General features: G+C 40.2%; 1 protein-coding gene across 2 annotated transcripts in view; it reads left to right on the forward strand.

Moving 5' to 3' along the window:
• The window catches only part of LOC146660946 (glucocorticoid receptor-like), a 61,539-nt gene extending 47,812 nt beyond the window's left edge, over window positions 1-13,727 (forward strand). For both annotated transcript variants that reach the window (XM_085421023.1, XM_085421024.1), the window contains 5 exons: window positions 1,432-1,704; window positions 6,368-6,512; window positions 8,275-8,405; window positions 12,675-12,832; window positions 13,177-13,727. In XM_085421023.1, the coding sequence (XP_085277149.1) occupies window positions 1,432-1,704; window positions 6,368-6,512; window positions 8,275-8,405; window positions 12,675-12,832; window positions 13,177-13,329 (860 nt within the window). In that variant the 3' untranslated portion in view covers window positions 13,330-13,727. The remainder of the gene's footprint in view (window positions 1-1,431; window positions 1,705-6,367; window positions 6,513-8,274; window positions 8,406-12,674; window positions 12,833-13,176) is intronic.
• Window positions 13,728-14,521: the final 794 nt, after the last annotated feature.

Genomic DNA, 14,521 nt, shown 5'->3' on the forward strand with positions numbered 1-14,521 from the left:
AGGGATTTGATGGAAGTCAGTGCATCAGCAGACAGACTCCCAGCAGAAAGGCTCTTAGTTGCCATAGAAACACCAAGAGAGGAAATTAAAAAAGGTAGAGTAGGAAAAACACGTTTTTTCATGGTAACCTCTCAAAGTCTGACGTTTTGTACATTTAGTAGCAGGAAATGTTCAAATGAGGCTTAGATAATGTACAGTTGTGGGCAAAAAACACAGCAATTTGCCATATCTGTTGTTTCACTGATGTCACACTGTTGGAGAGAAGCTGCAAAACAAAAAAAACAACAAGAAAAATCCACTGTTAAGTCATATGTCGTCATAAATGGAATTCTTTTTGTGATTTTGTAACTATTTGCTGGGCAGAGACCAGCATGTGGCACTCTCCTGATCTTTAACTGGTTTGTTAAAACTCAAAGTGAAATTTCTTCATCCATGTTGTAAGGTGGGGTGAAGCAAGCGTGTAACTTAAATAACTTATTAACGTTAACTGGGAATATAGAAGTGTTTATACAGTACATGGATGCATTACAGTGTTGATTTTTCTAGGTTAATTACACTGTGCAGTAAAACAGTGAAAGCTAATTTTGAGTTGATTATTCACTTCAGGACATAATAGCCTGTCTTTATGTCACAAAGTAACTTTTTTGTATTCTGTGTGTTTCTAGAGCCAGAGAATTTGGTCAGATCAGTTTATTTCAATTGTTTTTATAGTTCTAGTTTCAGTGACTGTATATGTTTTCATTTTAGTTTTCATTTTAGTTCCATTGCCCAGCCCATGGAGAAGCAACCCTTCTGTCCAGGGTTTGCTCCTTGTGCATGTCTGGATCTCTTCCAGAGATGCTGTTGTTCCTAGAAGTATGTCTGCAATACCCATTGGGTCTCCAATTCGTCAAAATCACGAGCCTTTATCTTGCATTATTTTTTAGTTGTGAGGACATCTGCAGAAGAACTGCAGGTGTGGCAAAAATTGTGTTTATGTGGCAAAAATACTACCTATTACATATTGCAGCTGAGCACACAAAGGGCATGTACCACAGCAGAGACCATTTGAGCTCAATATTTTTGGCTCTTGAACTGATGTTCAGTCTTGGACACTGCACACTCTTCCAAGAAAAAAACCCATTTGTTCTTGGAGTCATAACTGATCTTTGAGCTGCACAGTGAAGGATTTTCAGAAAGCGATCTAAAAACAATAGCAGTGCCTAGAAAGGAGATGGAACTTGAAAGGTCAAAATTAGCCAGTCAGCCTGAAATGAGGTAAAATGAGGTAGAGTTTATGCTTTTTATGCATAGAATTGCTGAATTGTTTTGATTGCACCTTGCACAAAACATTTGTAGAAAACACAATGCTTGTGAACAATTTATTTTATTGAAGCATCTTCTGATTTTTTTTTCTGTACCTCTCTTTTATTGCTATGTCTCACCTCACAGCAAGGAAAAACAAAAAGCTGATCAAGATGAAAGTGCACCGGGCTGGGGCATCAGAGCCCACCATTAGCAACATGCCTGTTCCAGTCGTACCCAGGAGCATGCCCCAACTCGTGCCGACCATGCTGTCCATACTGAAGGCCATAGAACCAGAGATCATCTACTCGGGCTATGACAGCACACTGCCAGATACTTCATCACGGCTCATGTCTACTCTCAACAGGCTAGGGGGACAGCAGGTTGTCTCTGCAGTCAAGTGGGCCAAGTCACTACCAGGTAACAGAAAAGCTCTTTACCATGGATTCCCTTTGGTTTATTTTATATGCACAGACTTGCTCAAACAAACTCCATCACTGGTGGTAAATCCATCTAGAAAATTGAACTAATGGGTCTCAAGTCGATGATGAAAAACAACTACATCCACTTTCACTTGTCTATTTCTTTTAACACATGATGCCAGTTAAGGAAGTTGCCTCAGTCGTACGTCCCCACTTAGGCCTTAGTCATATAGGCCTATAGACTGACCAACAACAATGTGGCTACCTCCAGTTGTTATTTTAAAAAGTGGGGGACGAGTTTCCAGCAATGGTTAGCATGAAATTGGTCACAAAGAAGCATATGCCACTATACCGAAAACATTGTCGCAAGTAGATTGCTAATAGCACAAAAGGCAGTACTTTTACTTTGAAGGCACATGTTCTCTTATTATGGTTTGTATTGCACTTCTCAGTTTCACTACTACCTGGTGAGTAGTTTGCGAGTGTTTCAGTAGTACATACTTCTGTAGTGCTCTTCTGGTTAAGACCACAGCCTTTATTTGTCTGAGTGTTGTCATAAAAAGTAAATAACGAGCGAAAGTGCAGTTGTGGCTCAGTTCAGTAGCCAGCTGGGTGTCATCTTAATGGTAGGGTGACCAATAAGGAAGTGTTTGATGCATCTCACTTCAGACTGCACAAAAGGTAAATTTTTGATTTTTTTTATTCCTTTTTCCTCGTTCCTTTTTTTTTTTTTTTTAAACAGTTGTTTAGTTACCAATGTCATGTCACCTTTTTAATGGCTGAATCCATAATTACAGATGGAGGAGTAATTGTATCTCATGGCCAGAGTTTTTAGAAGCCTAGCACTTCCAAGGTATAAGGTCATGACCGATGTTAATAACTCATTAACTCTTAAATTTTGGGGATCACTGCATTGTTTTTGAAGCTTGTCACAAGAGCTCAAGAGCAGCACATGTAGTTTGTGCATTGCAGTGGTACTGAACACACGTGTGCACCCCTTGATACCAAAGGGAAATATGCCACTGCTAAAATGCAGCTTATACACAATAATTTGTATATTAACAAGGGAAATGTGCTTGTAACTATAGATTTGACAGAAAACTACCAGTCCATGATATAATCTCAGATCCACACATATAGAATGTATCTTTATACTATTTATTTGTGAATGCTGAAATGCATGGAAAATGAGAATTGGAAAAAACTTTCTTTGCCATGTTTGGGGACTCTTTTGCTCTAAGTGGAGCAAGACACTACACCAAAACATAGGATTCAGCACATAAATGGATATACTAAAATTATATTGTTGTCAATATAACTTAAATTCATGGTTTAAATGTCAAGAAAAAACAATAATTGCTGGGTTTTATTCCTACGCCGTTTCCATTCCACCAAAACAAAAATGGAAACAAAATGAATTTGAAACTCCAACCACTCGTGCTAGTTTCAACTCATGGAAACAGAAAGCACATGACCTGCTAATCAGTATTTCTGCTCCTGAGAAACCTGCCAGAAAACCATAACATTGGCTTATGTTTTTGTAATTTCTTTTTATATGACAAGGGGAAAAATGAGGAGAAAATCTGGTTTTAAATCTTATGTATGTGATGTCCAGAACTGGCAAGTCGATCGAGAGGAGAAGCACTAAAAGGAGGAGGAGGGGTCTCACATAGCTGAGCCATATTTCAAGGAAACAGAAAATGAAAGGACTTAATGTGCAGTTCAACTTTTATTGTTTTGAGAGCAGAAACAACTGAACAGCAACTCAATTTAAATATCCAGTTAACTGTATGGTCCATTTCTAGTATTTCTTAGCTCTTTTGTGGTAGTTTTAATAAAAGAATTGAGCAATTACTTCCACTTGTCTTTAATGTCTGTATTCTCTGAAATGAAAACATGAAAATATTCTGCACTGCTGTTTTAAAAGTATGCACAACTAATGACTATCACCTGAAACATATGCAATCATATGTGCTTACTAGGGGTGCAACGATACTGGTATCGATATTGAACCGTTCGATACAGTGCTTTCGGTTTGGTACGCATATGTATGAACAATACAAAATAAATTTTTAATTTATTTTATCAACTTTCCTTCTGACGATGCTGTCTGTGTTGAGCGCTCAGTGGATCTGCGCTCGACAGTTCAGCCTAGGCGGAGTAGTCGAACGCAGATTCACTGAGCGCAGGGCAAGCTAGCAGACAGAAGTTAAGCTCTCCTTGCAACATGGCAAATTGAACCTCCCCCACCCTCATTCAGATCTGGGGTTTGGAACTATTTTGGTTTTCATGTGACATATGACCCTGAAGGTAAGCGTGTCATGGACTAAAGTAAAACAGTATGTTGGATGTGCCATGCAATGCTCAATTACATGGGTGGGAGCTAGTGTGTTAGCGCAGTTAGCTCATTAACGTGTTGGCCGTCCAGCCCCATGCACGGGCAACCCCCGGTAGCTCGTTATCGGAGATTTGCCATGTTGTGGCGTTAACGTCATTTCAACAAGATTTACGCTGACAGCACTAGTGGGAACACAACAAATATGACTGCACATTTACACCGACATCATCCTAGTGCAAAGACAAGTGGAAGCAGACAAAAACAACAAGCATGCATGCTACAAACTTTACCGAGTCATTTAGACAGCCGTTAGCACATGATTCTCCTTATGGGGACCTGATATGTTTAATATGCTGCTGAGAATATAGCCCAGAAGAAGCGTATAGTATAGCTTTTATTTTGGAAAGAGCCATTTCTCTGTAATAAACTCTCTTTTCCAAAGATGAGTGATTCCTCAATCAGATACAGGGCTCGCAAAATCGCCTGCCCGATGTCCTGGGGCTAGCGATTTTTCCAGTCGGGCTACCAAAATCTATCTCTGCCCTGCCCATCGGCCTATCGTAGGAAGGAAAAATATATGTCAATGCTTTTGCATTCTTTCGGAAATGTAGCTGGGTAATTATGTCATTGGCATCGGTGAGCCACTGTCAATATGTGACATATTGAAATCTCGTTTGAATTTGCGCTTGTTTTTTGCTTTCACTTTGCAATCACACGAACTGTGTATAGAGAGCGACAGCACTGATTGGTGAGTGATGATAATTTGCGCACCAATTCCTCTGACATCGTCTTATCAATCGTTAGCTTACTATGCAAACATGACAAGTGAAATCTCAGCAGCAAGCTTAAACATGTGAGAGGTTGATCGCGCAGAGAATCGCTGAGCGTTATGTGAGTGCGTGTGTAAAAGCAGCAGGTCAGGGCTGTTCGGGGTTCTGTTTGTACAGTTATGTTTTGTTTCTGTTGCCATAGTGACGGGTGACGCCCTCTCGCTGCGACGGTGTGTCCTTCCGGGGTCAGAGGGCGCCCTGTGTGGTGTTGCTGTTGTTGTTGTTGTTGTTGCTGTGCTGTTGCTGCGCTGAGCAGTTAGCTAACGGCAGTGTTCTTATGCAGATGTCAATAAACGGCTGTGCTCCCTGGCTAGCTCACGGGAAGCAAGACCAAACGATACCTCCGTCTCCTCCTTGTCTGAGCTCGCCACATTGGTGTCAGAAGTGGGATGATGGTGGCACCCCATGTTCTGACCCGAGTGACTTTTCCCCGGTGCGCCAAAAGAAGGCACCTGGGCATTTGCAGGACTTTGTGTGGGGTAATGGGGTCGTCGGGGACGACTGACCCCTTAGGTGGGCGCTATGTAGCGGGTCAGGGCTGTTCGGGGTTCTGTTTGTACAGTTATGTTTTGTTTATGTTTCCATAGTGACGGGTGACGTCTTCTGCAGATGTCAATAAACGGCTGTGCTCCTTGGCTAGCTCACGGGAAGCAAGACCAAACGACACCTCCGTCTCCTCCTTGTCTGAGCTCGCCACAATATTTTAGTTCTGCTGAGCCAAATAAGACAGGTCAGGGTGAAGAAGTGACAGCCAAAGAAAAGCTTACCACAAAACGGAAAAGTTATGACAAATCAGACTATAAGGCAAAAAGAAAGTGCAGCTTTATGGTTTCATGGACAAAATAATTTCTGTGGCTGCAATATGACGAGCGAAATAACCAGGGCTGCACATAAGTGGTCCGCAGGTGCGCATTCGCTGTCAAAATAAAAAACGGGCACAAGATAAGAAGTTGCAACGCGTGTTTGCATACATAAGATTTTCAGGAGGAGGACAGACATTTGTTTAGAAGTCTTAAAGATGTCGAAGAAGCTCCTTTAAGCAATTACTGTGATGTTCCTCCACCTCCAAAGAAATGTCAGAAGGAGTCCGAACCACAAAAGAAGCGCGTATTCTCGGAAAAGTAGTTGCAGGAGGTGAGCTGGCTTCAAACAAATGATGAACGCACAGAGATGTGGTGCGGAATGTGCCGTGAAAATTTAATAAATGACAAATTAAAAAGGCATGAACATTTTTTTTTTGTATCGAAAAAATATCAAACCGAACCGTGAATTTTGTGTATTGTTGCACCCCCAGTGCTTACATATTAGCACATTTGTAATAACCTCATAGCTTGCTTTGTTTTGAAGACCGTCAGTCCTAGAGAGAGAGAAAATCACAGACAGTATTTGGTGTCTCTTTTTGGTGTTGCATCTTTGAAATTGTTATTGTGGTTGTTTTATGAACTTCTGTTTATCTGGTTTTAGTTGTTCTAACAGTCTTTTTACGTCCTTAGGCTTCCGCAATCTGCACCTTGATGACCAGATGACTCTGCTGCAGTGCTCCTGGCTCTTTCTCATGTCTTTCAGTCTTGGCTGGAGGTCATACGAGCAGTGTAATGGCAGCATGCTTTGTTTCGCCCCTGATCTTGTCATCAACAAGTGGGTAACAATCACAGCTGTTCTAATATTTGAGCAGTTTTGTTTTTCCATTTGCTCATTTTACGGTGTTAGTCTCACTTCATCATTTGACTTACAAAGTTAACCATTTATCTGTGACTCTGCTTTGTGACTCAGTATAGAAATCAGGTCAGAAGGCTGAGGGATAAAGTCACATGTAAATGAGAATTTGCTGTCTAACAATGAGAATATGGTTATAGTTTTTGCTGAAATCTAAACTCCAGTTCTGTGTTTTATTATGAGGGACGTGGGAAAGGGTGTTCGCTAGTTTTTGCTGATCGCCAAGCTGTGTAGGCTGCTTAACACTTCATCCAGTTTGTATGTTAATCTTCTTAAGAAGCAGACATGAGCCCAGGACTGACCTTCTCACCTAATTTTCAGAAGCAACAAAAAGGCCCCATGAATAAATAAGCTAGGCCAGAACATCAGCTGTTATTGCCACGTTTCGCAGGTTCCTGGTCCAAATGCACTTTTTCTGAGGCAAACTTCATAAACACAAAAAACCTTGATTAAGGCAATGCCGAAAAAGGGGGGAAAATAAAAATAATAATAAATATTTAAAACCATTAATCCTGCAGATAGCACACCCAGGAACACAGTATGACTCAACAAGGAACAAATACAAACTTAGGTTTTTAATATACACAGGAGTTAATCAGGGAGAGTGGAAACGCCAGGGTAACAAGACACGGCTGAAACTAATTAAGACATAAACGGATAAACGGAGACATAAAAGGCAACAAAACTAATATCAAAGCACATGGGGACTAATAAAATAAAACAGGAAGTAACTAAATAGGAAATCATATACAAGAGACAATGACTAGGGAGGCTAGAAAAAAATAAAGTATAAGGAATCAAATATCTGTAATAATAGTCTGTAAACACTTCAAGAGTTACACTACTCAAGTAATTCAAAAAAATACAGGAACAACTGCATTATGAACTATACTGTAAATAATTTTCTATGCCACAGAGGCAGGGCTCAGGTTAGTCTGCAGTATGTTGATTACATAGCCTCATTTTTTTTTGTTGCCATTTGCCATTTATTTGTAACAGCAAGTGACTACCCCTCCCTGAGTCTGGTCTCTTCCCATTAATAGGGAGCTCTTCCCTCCCACTATTGCTTGCTCATAGGGGATCATATGATTGTTGGGGTTTTCTTTCTTACAGTAGAAAGCAAATTCAGGTAAATAGAACTGAACTATTAAGCTATTTAAATACCTGCTGGGATTTCTGAAAGACCCATCCAGTTGTTCTACATTTGTAAACAGTGCTAAAAACATCGACATCTTGCAAACAGCTCAACCTTTTTATTGAAAATGGTTAGAAAGAAAGCCCTGAGCTGTTTGCAAGATGTCGCGTCCAAAAACTCCAGAGAGGAGTAAAAAATAGATATGAAATGTGAAGGAGTCATTGCCGATGGCACTGCAGTTGGTCAGAAAGAGTAGACAGCGCTCAGCCCAAGGCTGTGTATCAGGAGAATGTGCTGTATTGATTTTCTAAGAAAAAAAGTAATGTGGGCTGTGTGTTAGTGGAAGTGAGGTGTGAAAATCCATCATGACTGATTTTAGAGTCTGTATTTCTCCTGCAAGGATGTAACACATCCCTGCCAGGGCTATTTATTGGGAATTGAATAACAGCATGAGTGAAACAGCTCCAACTCTAACCTGTGTGTCTCTTTTAATTCTGTTTTCTTCTGTTTCTTGTCTTCACCTGCTCTACATTTCCTCTCCTCTCACAGAGATCGCATGAAGCTGCCCTTCATGACTGACCAGTGCGAGCAGATGCTGAAGATCTGTAATGAGTTTGTCAGACTGCAGGTGTCCTACGAAGAGTACCTGTGCATGAAGGTGCTGTTACTGCTCAGTACAGGTAATGGAACACAATTCACTTAGAAAAATGACAGCAGTGTTTTTCAAAAGTCTCTCTGCTGGACTGGAAAAATCACTTTTTATTGTATCTACTGTGTTATACAGCTGCAGCTTTTTTCCATTTCCTTGCAATTTGTCACAGTAGGGCTGTTCTGGTCATGTTCCTCTTGATAAATGCGCAGAGGATTTTGATTGCTGCTGCTAAAGGCCACAAATTTCATTACTTATCAGTAATGCATCGCCTTTGTGGCAAAGATTCAACAGGGTGCTGGAAACATTCCTCAGAGGTTTTGGTCCATATTGGCATGATAGCATCACGCAGTTGCTTTAGATTTGTCAGCTGCACATCCATGAGGCAAACCTCCTGTCCCACCGCATCCCAAAGGTGCTCTTTTGGCTTGAGATTGATGACTGTTAAGGCTATTTGAGTACAGTGAACTCACTGTCTAATTCAAGAAACCCATTTGAGAAAATCTGATATTTGTGACATGGCATGTTGTCCTGCTGGAAGGAGCTATCAGGATTGATCATAATATGGTCATTAAGGGATTGGCATGGTCAGCAACAATACTCAGGTATGCTGTGGTGTTTAAATAATGACCAGTTGGTACTAAGTTGCCAATTGGGCCAAGAAAATATCCTCTAACTTCTACCACTGATACAAGATAGGGTGTATCCATGCTGACTTGTTGTTTACACTAAATTTTGAAATATCACATCAGAAATCGAGGCTCATCAGACCAGGCAGTACTTTTCCAATCTTCTATTGCCCATGCAAATTGCAGCCTCAGTATCCTTTTCTTAGCCAGCAGGAGTGGCACTTTGTGTAGTCTTCTACTGCTGTAGCTCATCTGCTTCCAAGGTTTGATGTGTTGTCCATTCAGAGATGCTCATCTGCACACTTTGCCTGTAATGAGGGCTAATTGAGTTACTTTTGTCTTCCTATGGGCGCAATCTGGTCATTCTCCTCTGACCTGTGGCATCACCAAGGAATTTTTGCCAAGGGAACTGTCACTCACTAAATATTTTCTCCTTTTTTTGATCACTCTCTGTAAACCCTATAACAGAAACATCCTAGCAGATCACCGGTTTCTGAAATATTCAGATCAGCCCGTGTGCACTTGCATCACCTTTTTTCTCCCCGATTCTGATGCTCAGTTTGAACCTTCAGCAGGTCATCTATATATGTAAATACATTGGGTTGCTGCTGTATGATTGGCTGGTTAGATATTTGCATTACAAGCAGATCAACTTGTGTACCTAATGAAGTGGCCGGTGGTTGTATGTTTTAATACTGCAGTTCAAAGATCCTGTTTAAAATCACTGCTGACAGCAGCAAATGGTAAGCATGCCGCAAGTGTCTACACTGTCAGAGGCATAACGGCAGAACAGTAACATTCCTGTCTGCAATAATTTAAACCCAGTCTGCTGACAAAAGCACAGTAGATGTTTTGTTCTGTAGATGCATTATTATGTGTGTCTGTCAGTGCTCGCTGGACCTTTATGTCACTTTACGTTCACAGGGTGTTATGTACCCTAAACCATTTCAAGCACTTGTCTTGCATTTTCTTTAACTTCATTGTTTGGTTTAAAGTGTATCTTAAGTGTTTTATTTCAGGGGTCTTCTTCAGTTCTGAAATTCAGCGATCGAACATGGAGCCATTTCTTTTTAGAAGGACACATGAATTCAAAATGCCACAGAAAAGACCGGGTGTTACTGTTACTATCAAAATATGCAAGTTTGATGTTCTTTTGACATTCTTCACCAATCTGCGATGTAACAATGTGATATTTTCTTTTAGATGCCTTCTGTTAAATGTTACTGCTCTTTGAAAGTGCAGTCCTTTCACAGATCGTACCTTGGTAGAGAGTCATTTAATTTCCATACTAGAGGCTCCACTGAGAGTTGAATTAGTATAACTTTTGTGTTTCTTATCTCACTGAATAAAAACAGTTAGCTTTTTTATTACTGCTGTTTAATCTTCTTTTATGTACGAGTGTCCAGTGAAAGCACATTATTAAAAAAAAAAAAAAAAACTAATTTTCTTTTTTAACAATTTAGTTTAGCTAAAATTGGATTCAGAAGACATTTTTACAAATTGTAAATTTATTCCAACTGCATTTTATTTGCTGTGTATAAATTAGTAAAGGCTGTTAAAGGACAGACTCAAATAGGCAGTGTTCATCAGGCCTCTCTTTATTTAATGTTTGAAGAGGTCAAATAATGAAAGCTGTGGGTTACCAATCAGTAACGTAACCCTACATGCTACACAAGGAAACAGTATCACTAAATCAGACCTTTCCCACTTATTTCAAATTTTCTTGTCTGTGATGGAGAGCATTATTCTCAGAGAATGGCGAAGAAGAGGATGCACTTCAGAAGCTATTAGCTTGTTATGCAGGAGGAAATTACATTTCCATACTGTGCACCGGCTGCATTTTTGTACCTTAGAGCGATTTCCATCCGTTTCCCTCAGGGATGGAAATACTATTAGATGGGACAACTTTGGTTTGAGCTGCTTTTATCCATTCTCGCACACATTATATGGAATTTCAAGTCACTTATAAGACTATTTGATATACTGTCATGTTTAGTTAAATATAGAGAATAGAGAATGCTCAGCAGCGTGAAAGCACCACAAAACATAAATAACTCAATAAAGAATTTATAGGTCATAGAATAAGAAAACACAAGTTGTTTAATGAGTTTGCAGTGCCATTGTTGCCTAGCACAATCACTGCAAGTCACTGCTAAACTGTGCGGCTCACTGCCTGACACCAGACTGACAAGAGTCCACAATGTGCTGATACAACTGTATTGCTTTTCAAGTTTGAAGTTTTTGCTTTTCAGCAGTGACCGGCACAGCGAAAGTCCTCAGTGTGTCCTCTTTAATATATCATTTGAACGCAGAGAATCATTTTGAAGGGTATTCAAATGTCCTGATTTAAAAAGCAAAAGTGACACCTTGCACTGCAGCTGGTACTACTTTTAACCCAAATTCCAAAACTTTGGAACATTTTAAGCAAACTGCAATTATTTTCAAATCTCATAAATCTATATTTCATTCATAACAGTACACAGAAAACATACATTTCTTTACCAAAAAATAAAATAAGGTCATTTTGAATTTGTTGGCAGCAACAGCTACAACAGCTTAGTACCATGACTGGGAATAAAAAGAGCATGTTAGAGAGGCAGAGTTTCTCAGAAGTAAAGAAAAGTAGATGTTCACCAGTCTGCTAAAAACTTTGTCTACAAATTGTGGAATAATTTTAGGAAAAAGTTCCGCAATGTAAAATTGCGAAGACTGTAGGATATCTCAAAGAATCTCATCATCTACAGTACATGTGCAAGGGACAAGGCCAAAAATCAATATTGAATGCCTCTGATCTTTGGCCCCTCAGGCAGCACTGCATTAAAAAGCAGCTAAATTATGTCATGGAAATCACCGCATGGGCACAGGAACACTTCCAGAAATCACTGTCTGTCAATACAGCCATCCGCAAATGCAGGTTAACGCTCCATCATGCAAAGAGGAAGCGATGTGTGTGATCATGATCCAGAAACGCTGTCCTCTTCTCTGGACTAAAGTTTATTTAAACTGGACTGAGGAAAAGTGGAAACTGTTCTGTGGTTTGAAGTTCTTTTTGGAAAATTGGAGACCATCCTGTTTGTCATCAGAACTCAGTTCCCAACCTGCATCTCTGGTATGGGGGGGGGTGCATTAGACCCTCAGGCACTATCAATACTGAGAGGTGTATACAGGCTTCAGGGTATCCAGATAACCTCTTTTACAGGCAAGGCTGGCATATTTGAGCAAGACAATCCTAAACATCAGCTGTTAAAAAGCATGGCTTCATAGTAGCAAAGCCTGCCTGTAGTTCAGCCCTTTAAGCAACTGAAAACATTTGGCACCTGATGAAATGAGAAATATACTCTGTCAGTCTTCTCTGATCCAGAAGAGTGTTGATCATTTGTGTCTGAATGCAAACTTCTCACCTAACTCTTTTTGCCACACGAACAGCAGACACAGACCTGATAAGGACAAATTCTTTGATAAAAGCTTTGTCTTACTTTTATGTGTGTGTGTTTTTTTTTTTAATTTATACCTTCAGAACCCCTTCCTATGTTAACCACTAGCCTAACAGAGCAACAGTGTCCTTGAAGCTTACCAGCTCCAAGTGAACATGGGAAAAAATCGTATTTTTAATTTTTTTTTTTTTAAATGATACTGATATATCGCTCTGTGTTGTCTCTGTGTGTGTGCAGTACCAAAAGATGGCCTGAAGAGTCAAGCAGTTTTTGATGAGATCAGGATGACCTATATCAAGGAGCTGGGAAAAGCCATCGTCAAGAGGGAGGAGAACCCTAGTCAGAACTGGCAACGCTTCTACCAGTTAACTAAGCTACTTGACTCCATGCAGGAGGCAAGTGAAACACACAAACACACACACACACACACACACACGTTTAAGTGTTTTTAGGCTACTTTGTTTCATATAGCATTTTCTTGATATTTATCCCATAGATTGGCTTTCTTTGTTTTTTTTAATACCAGCCAGGTCTTTTCCACCTAAAGAATACACTCATATTCTGTGTAGTGCATTAAGTTTCAATCAAGTTAGTTTTTAGCACTCTCCCCTTCTGCCTCTCTGTAAAAACTTGTTGCAGACGTAAAGATCTTGCATTTAGAACCTACTCCACTTTAAGGGAAATCCTTTTAAGTAAAGTGAGTAAACAACTCTTACTAACCTCTTTGTGTCTTAACCAGATGGTCGAGGGTCTTCTCCAGATCTGTTTCTACACCTTTGTGAATAAAACCCTCAGTGTGGAATTTCCGGAGATGCTGGCAGAGATCATTTCCAACCAGATACCAAAATTCAAAGATGGAAACGTCAAAGCTCTGCTGTTTCATCAGAAATGACTGCCTTAAATTGTGAATCAATGCCTTAAATCCTGCCCTGCACATATACCTCTCCAGGGGCCCCTAGCTTACATATCCTGCCTCCCTCATCGCTCTGATTCAGTTTCTCAGTTTTTCCTGGGCCTCCTCTAGAAATTCTGCCACGCCCCTTCGGGGCTCAGCCATTCAGCCTAATCTTGGAGCACAATACCTGTGGCCTCAAGCCCCCATCCCAGTCCTAGTCCTGCCATAGTATCCTATAACCGGCTACCCTGAGGTACCCCTGAGCAAGGTACCGTCCCTACACACTGCTCCCCGGGCGCCTGCTTAGTGGGCTGCCCACTGCTTCACTGAGTGAATGGGTCAAATGCAGAGAAAAACAAGTAATTTCCCCATGGGGATCAATAAAGTATCCATTATTATTATTATAGCCCTTCCTCTTAGTTGGACTATGAATGTCTCTTGGGGTGGATGCATTTTGGGCAATTTTTTTTTTCAGTCCTCCCTCACCTACTCTACACCCATAGCCCTGTGCTTGTATTTTTAATGCTTTCTTACAATGGCTATGTGCCTCATATTAATTCAAGCCTCTAGTATTTTACTGCAGTTTTCACAGAGAAGCTAACATATAGAGTACAAACACCTTTTCCTCCAAGAACATTACACCTTGTATACTTTGCAACTTGAAAGGATTAGCAGTTCAAGCCTAGTGTCCCTCCTGCTGTGAATTACTTATCACTTCAGAAATTATTCAAATCACAATTCTACACAAGACCACTGAGAAAAGAAATCAGCTAGAGACATATTCTCTATTTATTTTATGCAGGCACACAATTCAAGTCACATACAGAAGCAAGAGACACACACGCACACACTCACTCAGCCAAATGTTTACACAGGATGTACCTGAGGGAAAACCAGTGCCTTTTAGTTTTTACGCTCTTCATAGCCATCCACTGTAAGCTGTAGGTTTTTTTGCATTAGAAGTTGATGTCGACATCTTTCCACATGATTTGTCTGTTTCTCTATTTCCGCGTTGTAATTTCTGTTTTCTATTTCCAAGCTGCCGTTTCAGTGTTCTTAATGTGGAAAACTCTCCCTTTTGTTCTTATCTCCTGTTCTGCATGTAGGAACACAGCCTATGGTACAGATAAGTAATGTTAAATGTTTAGTTTTATCACTTTGCAAAAAAAAAAAAAAAAGTCCCAAAACA

This window comes from Rhamphochromis longiceps, linkage group LG10, assembly GCF_057381845.1.
Source record: "Rhamphochromis longiceps isolate RC_006_pf linkage group LG10, R_longiceps_female_GT1.1, whole genome shotgun sequence".
NCBI lineage: Eukaryota > Metazoa > Chordata > Actinopteri > Cichliformes > Cichlidae > Rhamphochromis > Rhamphochromis longiceps.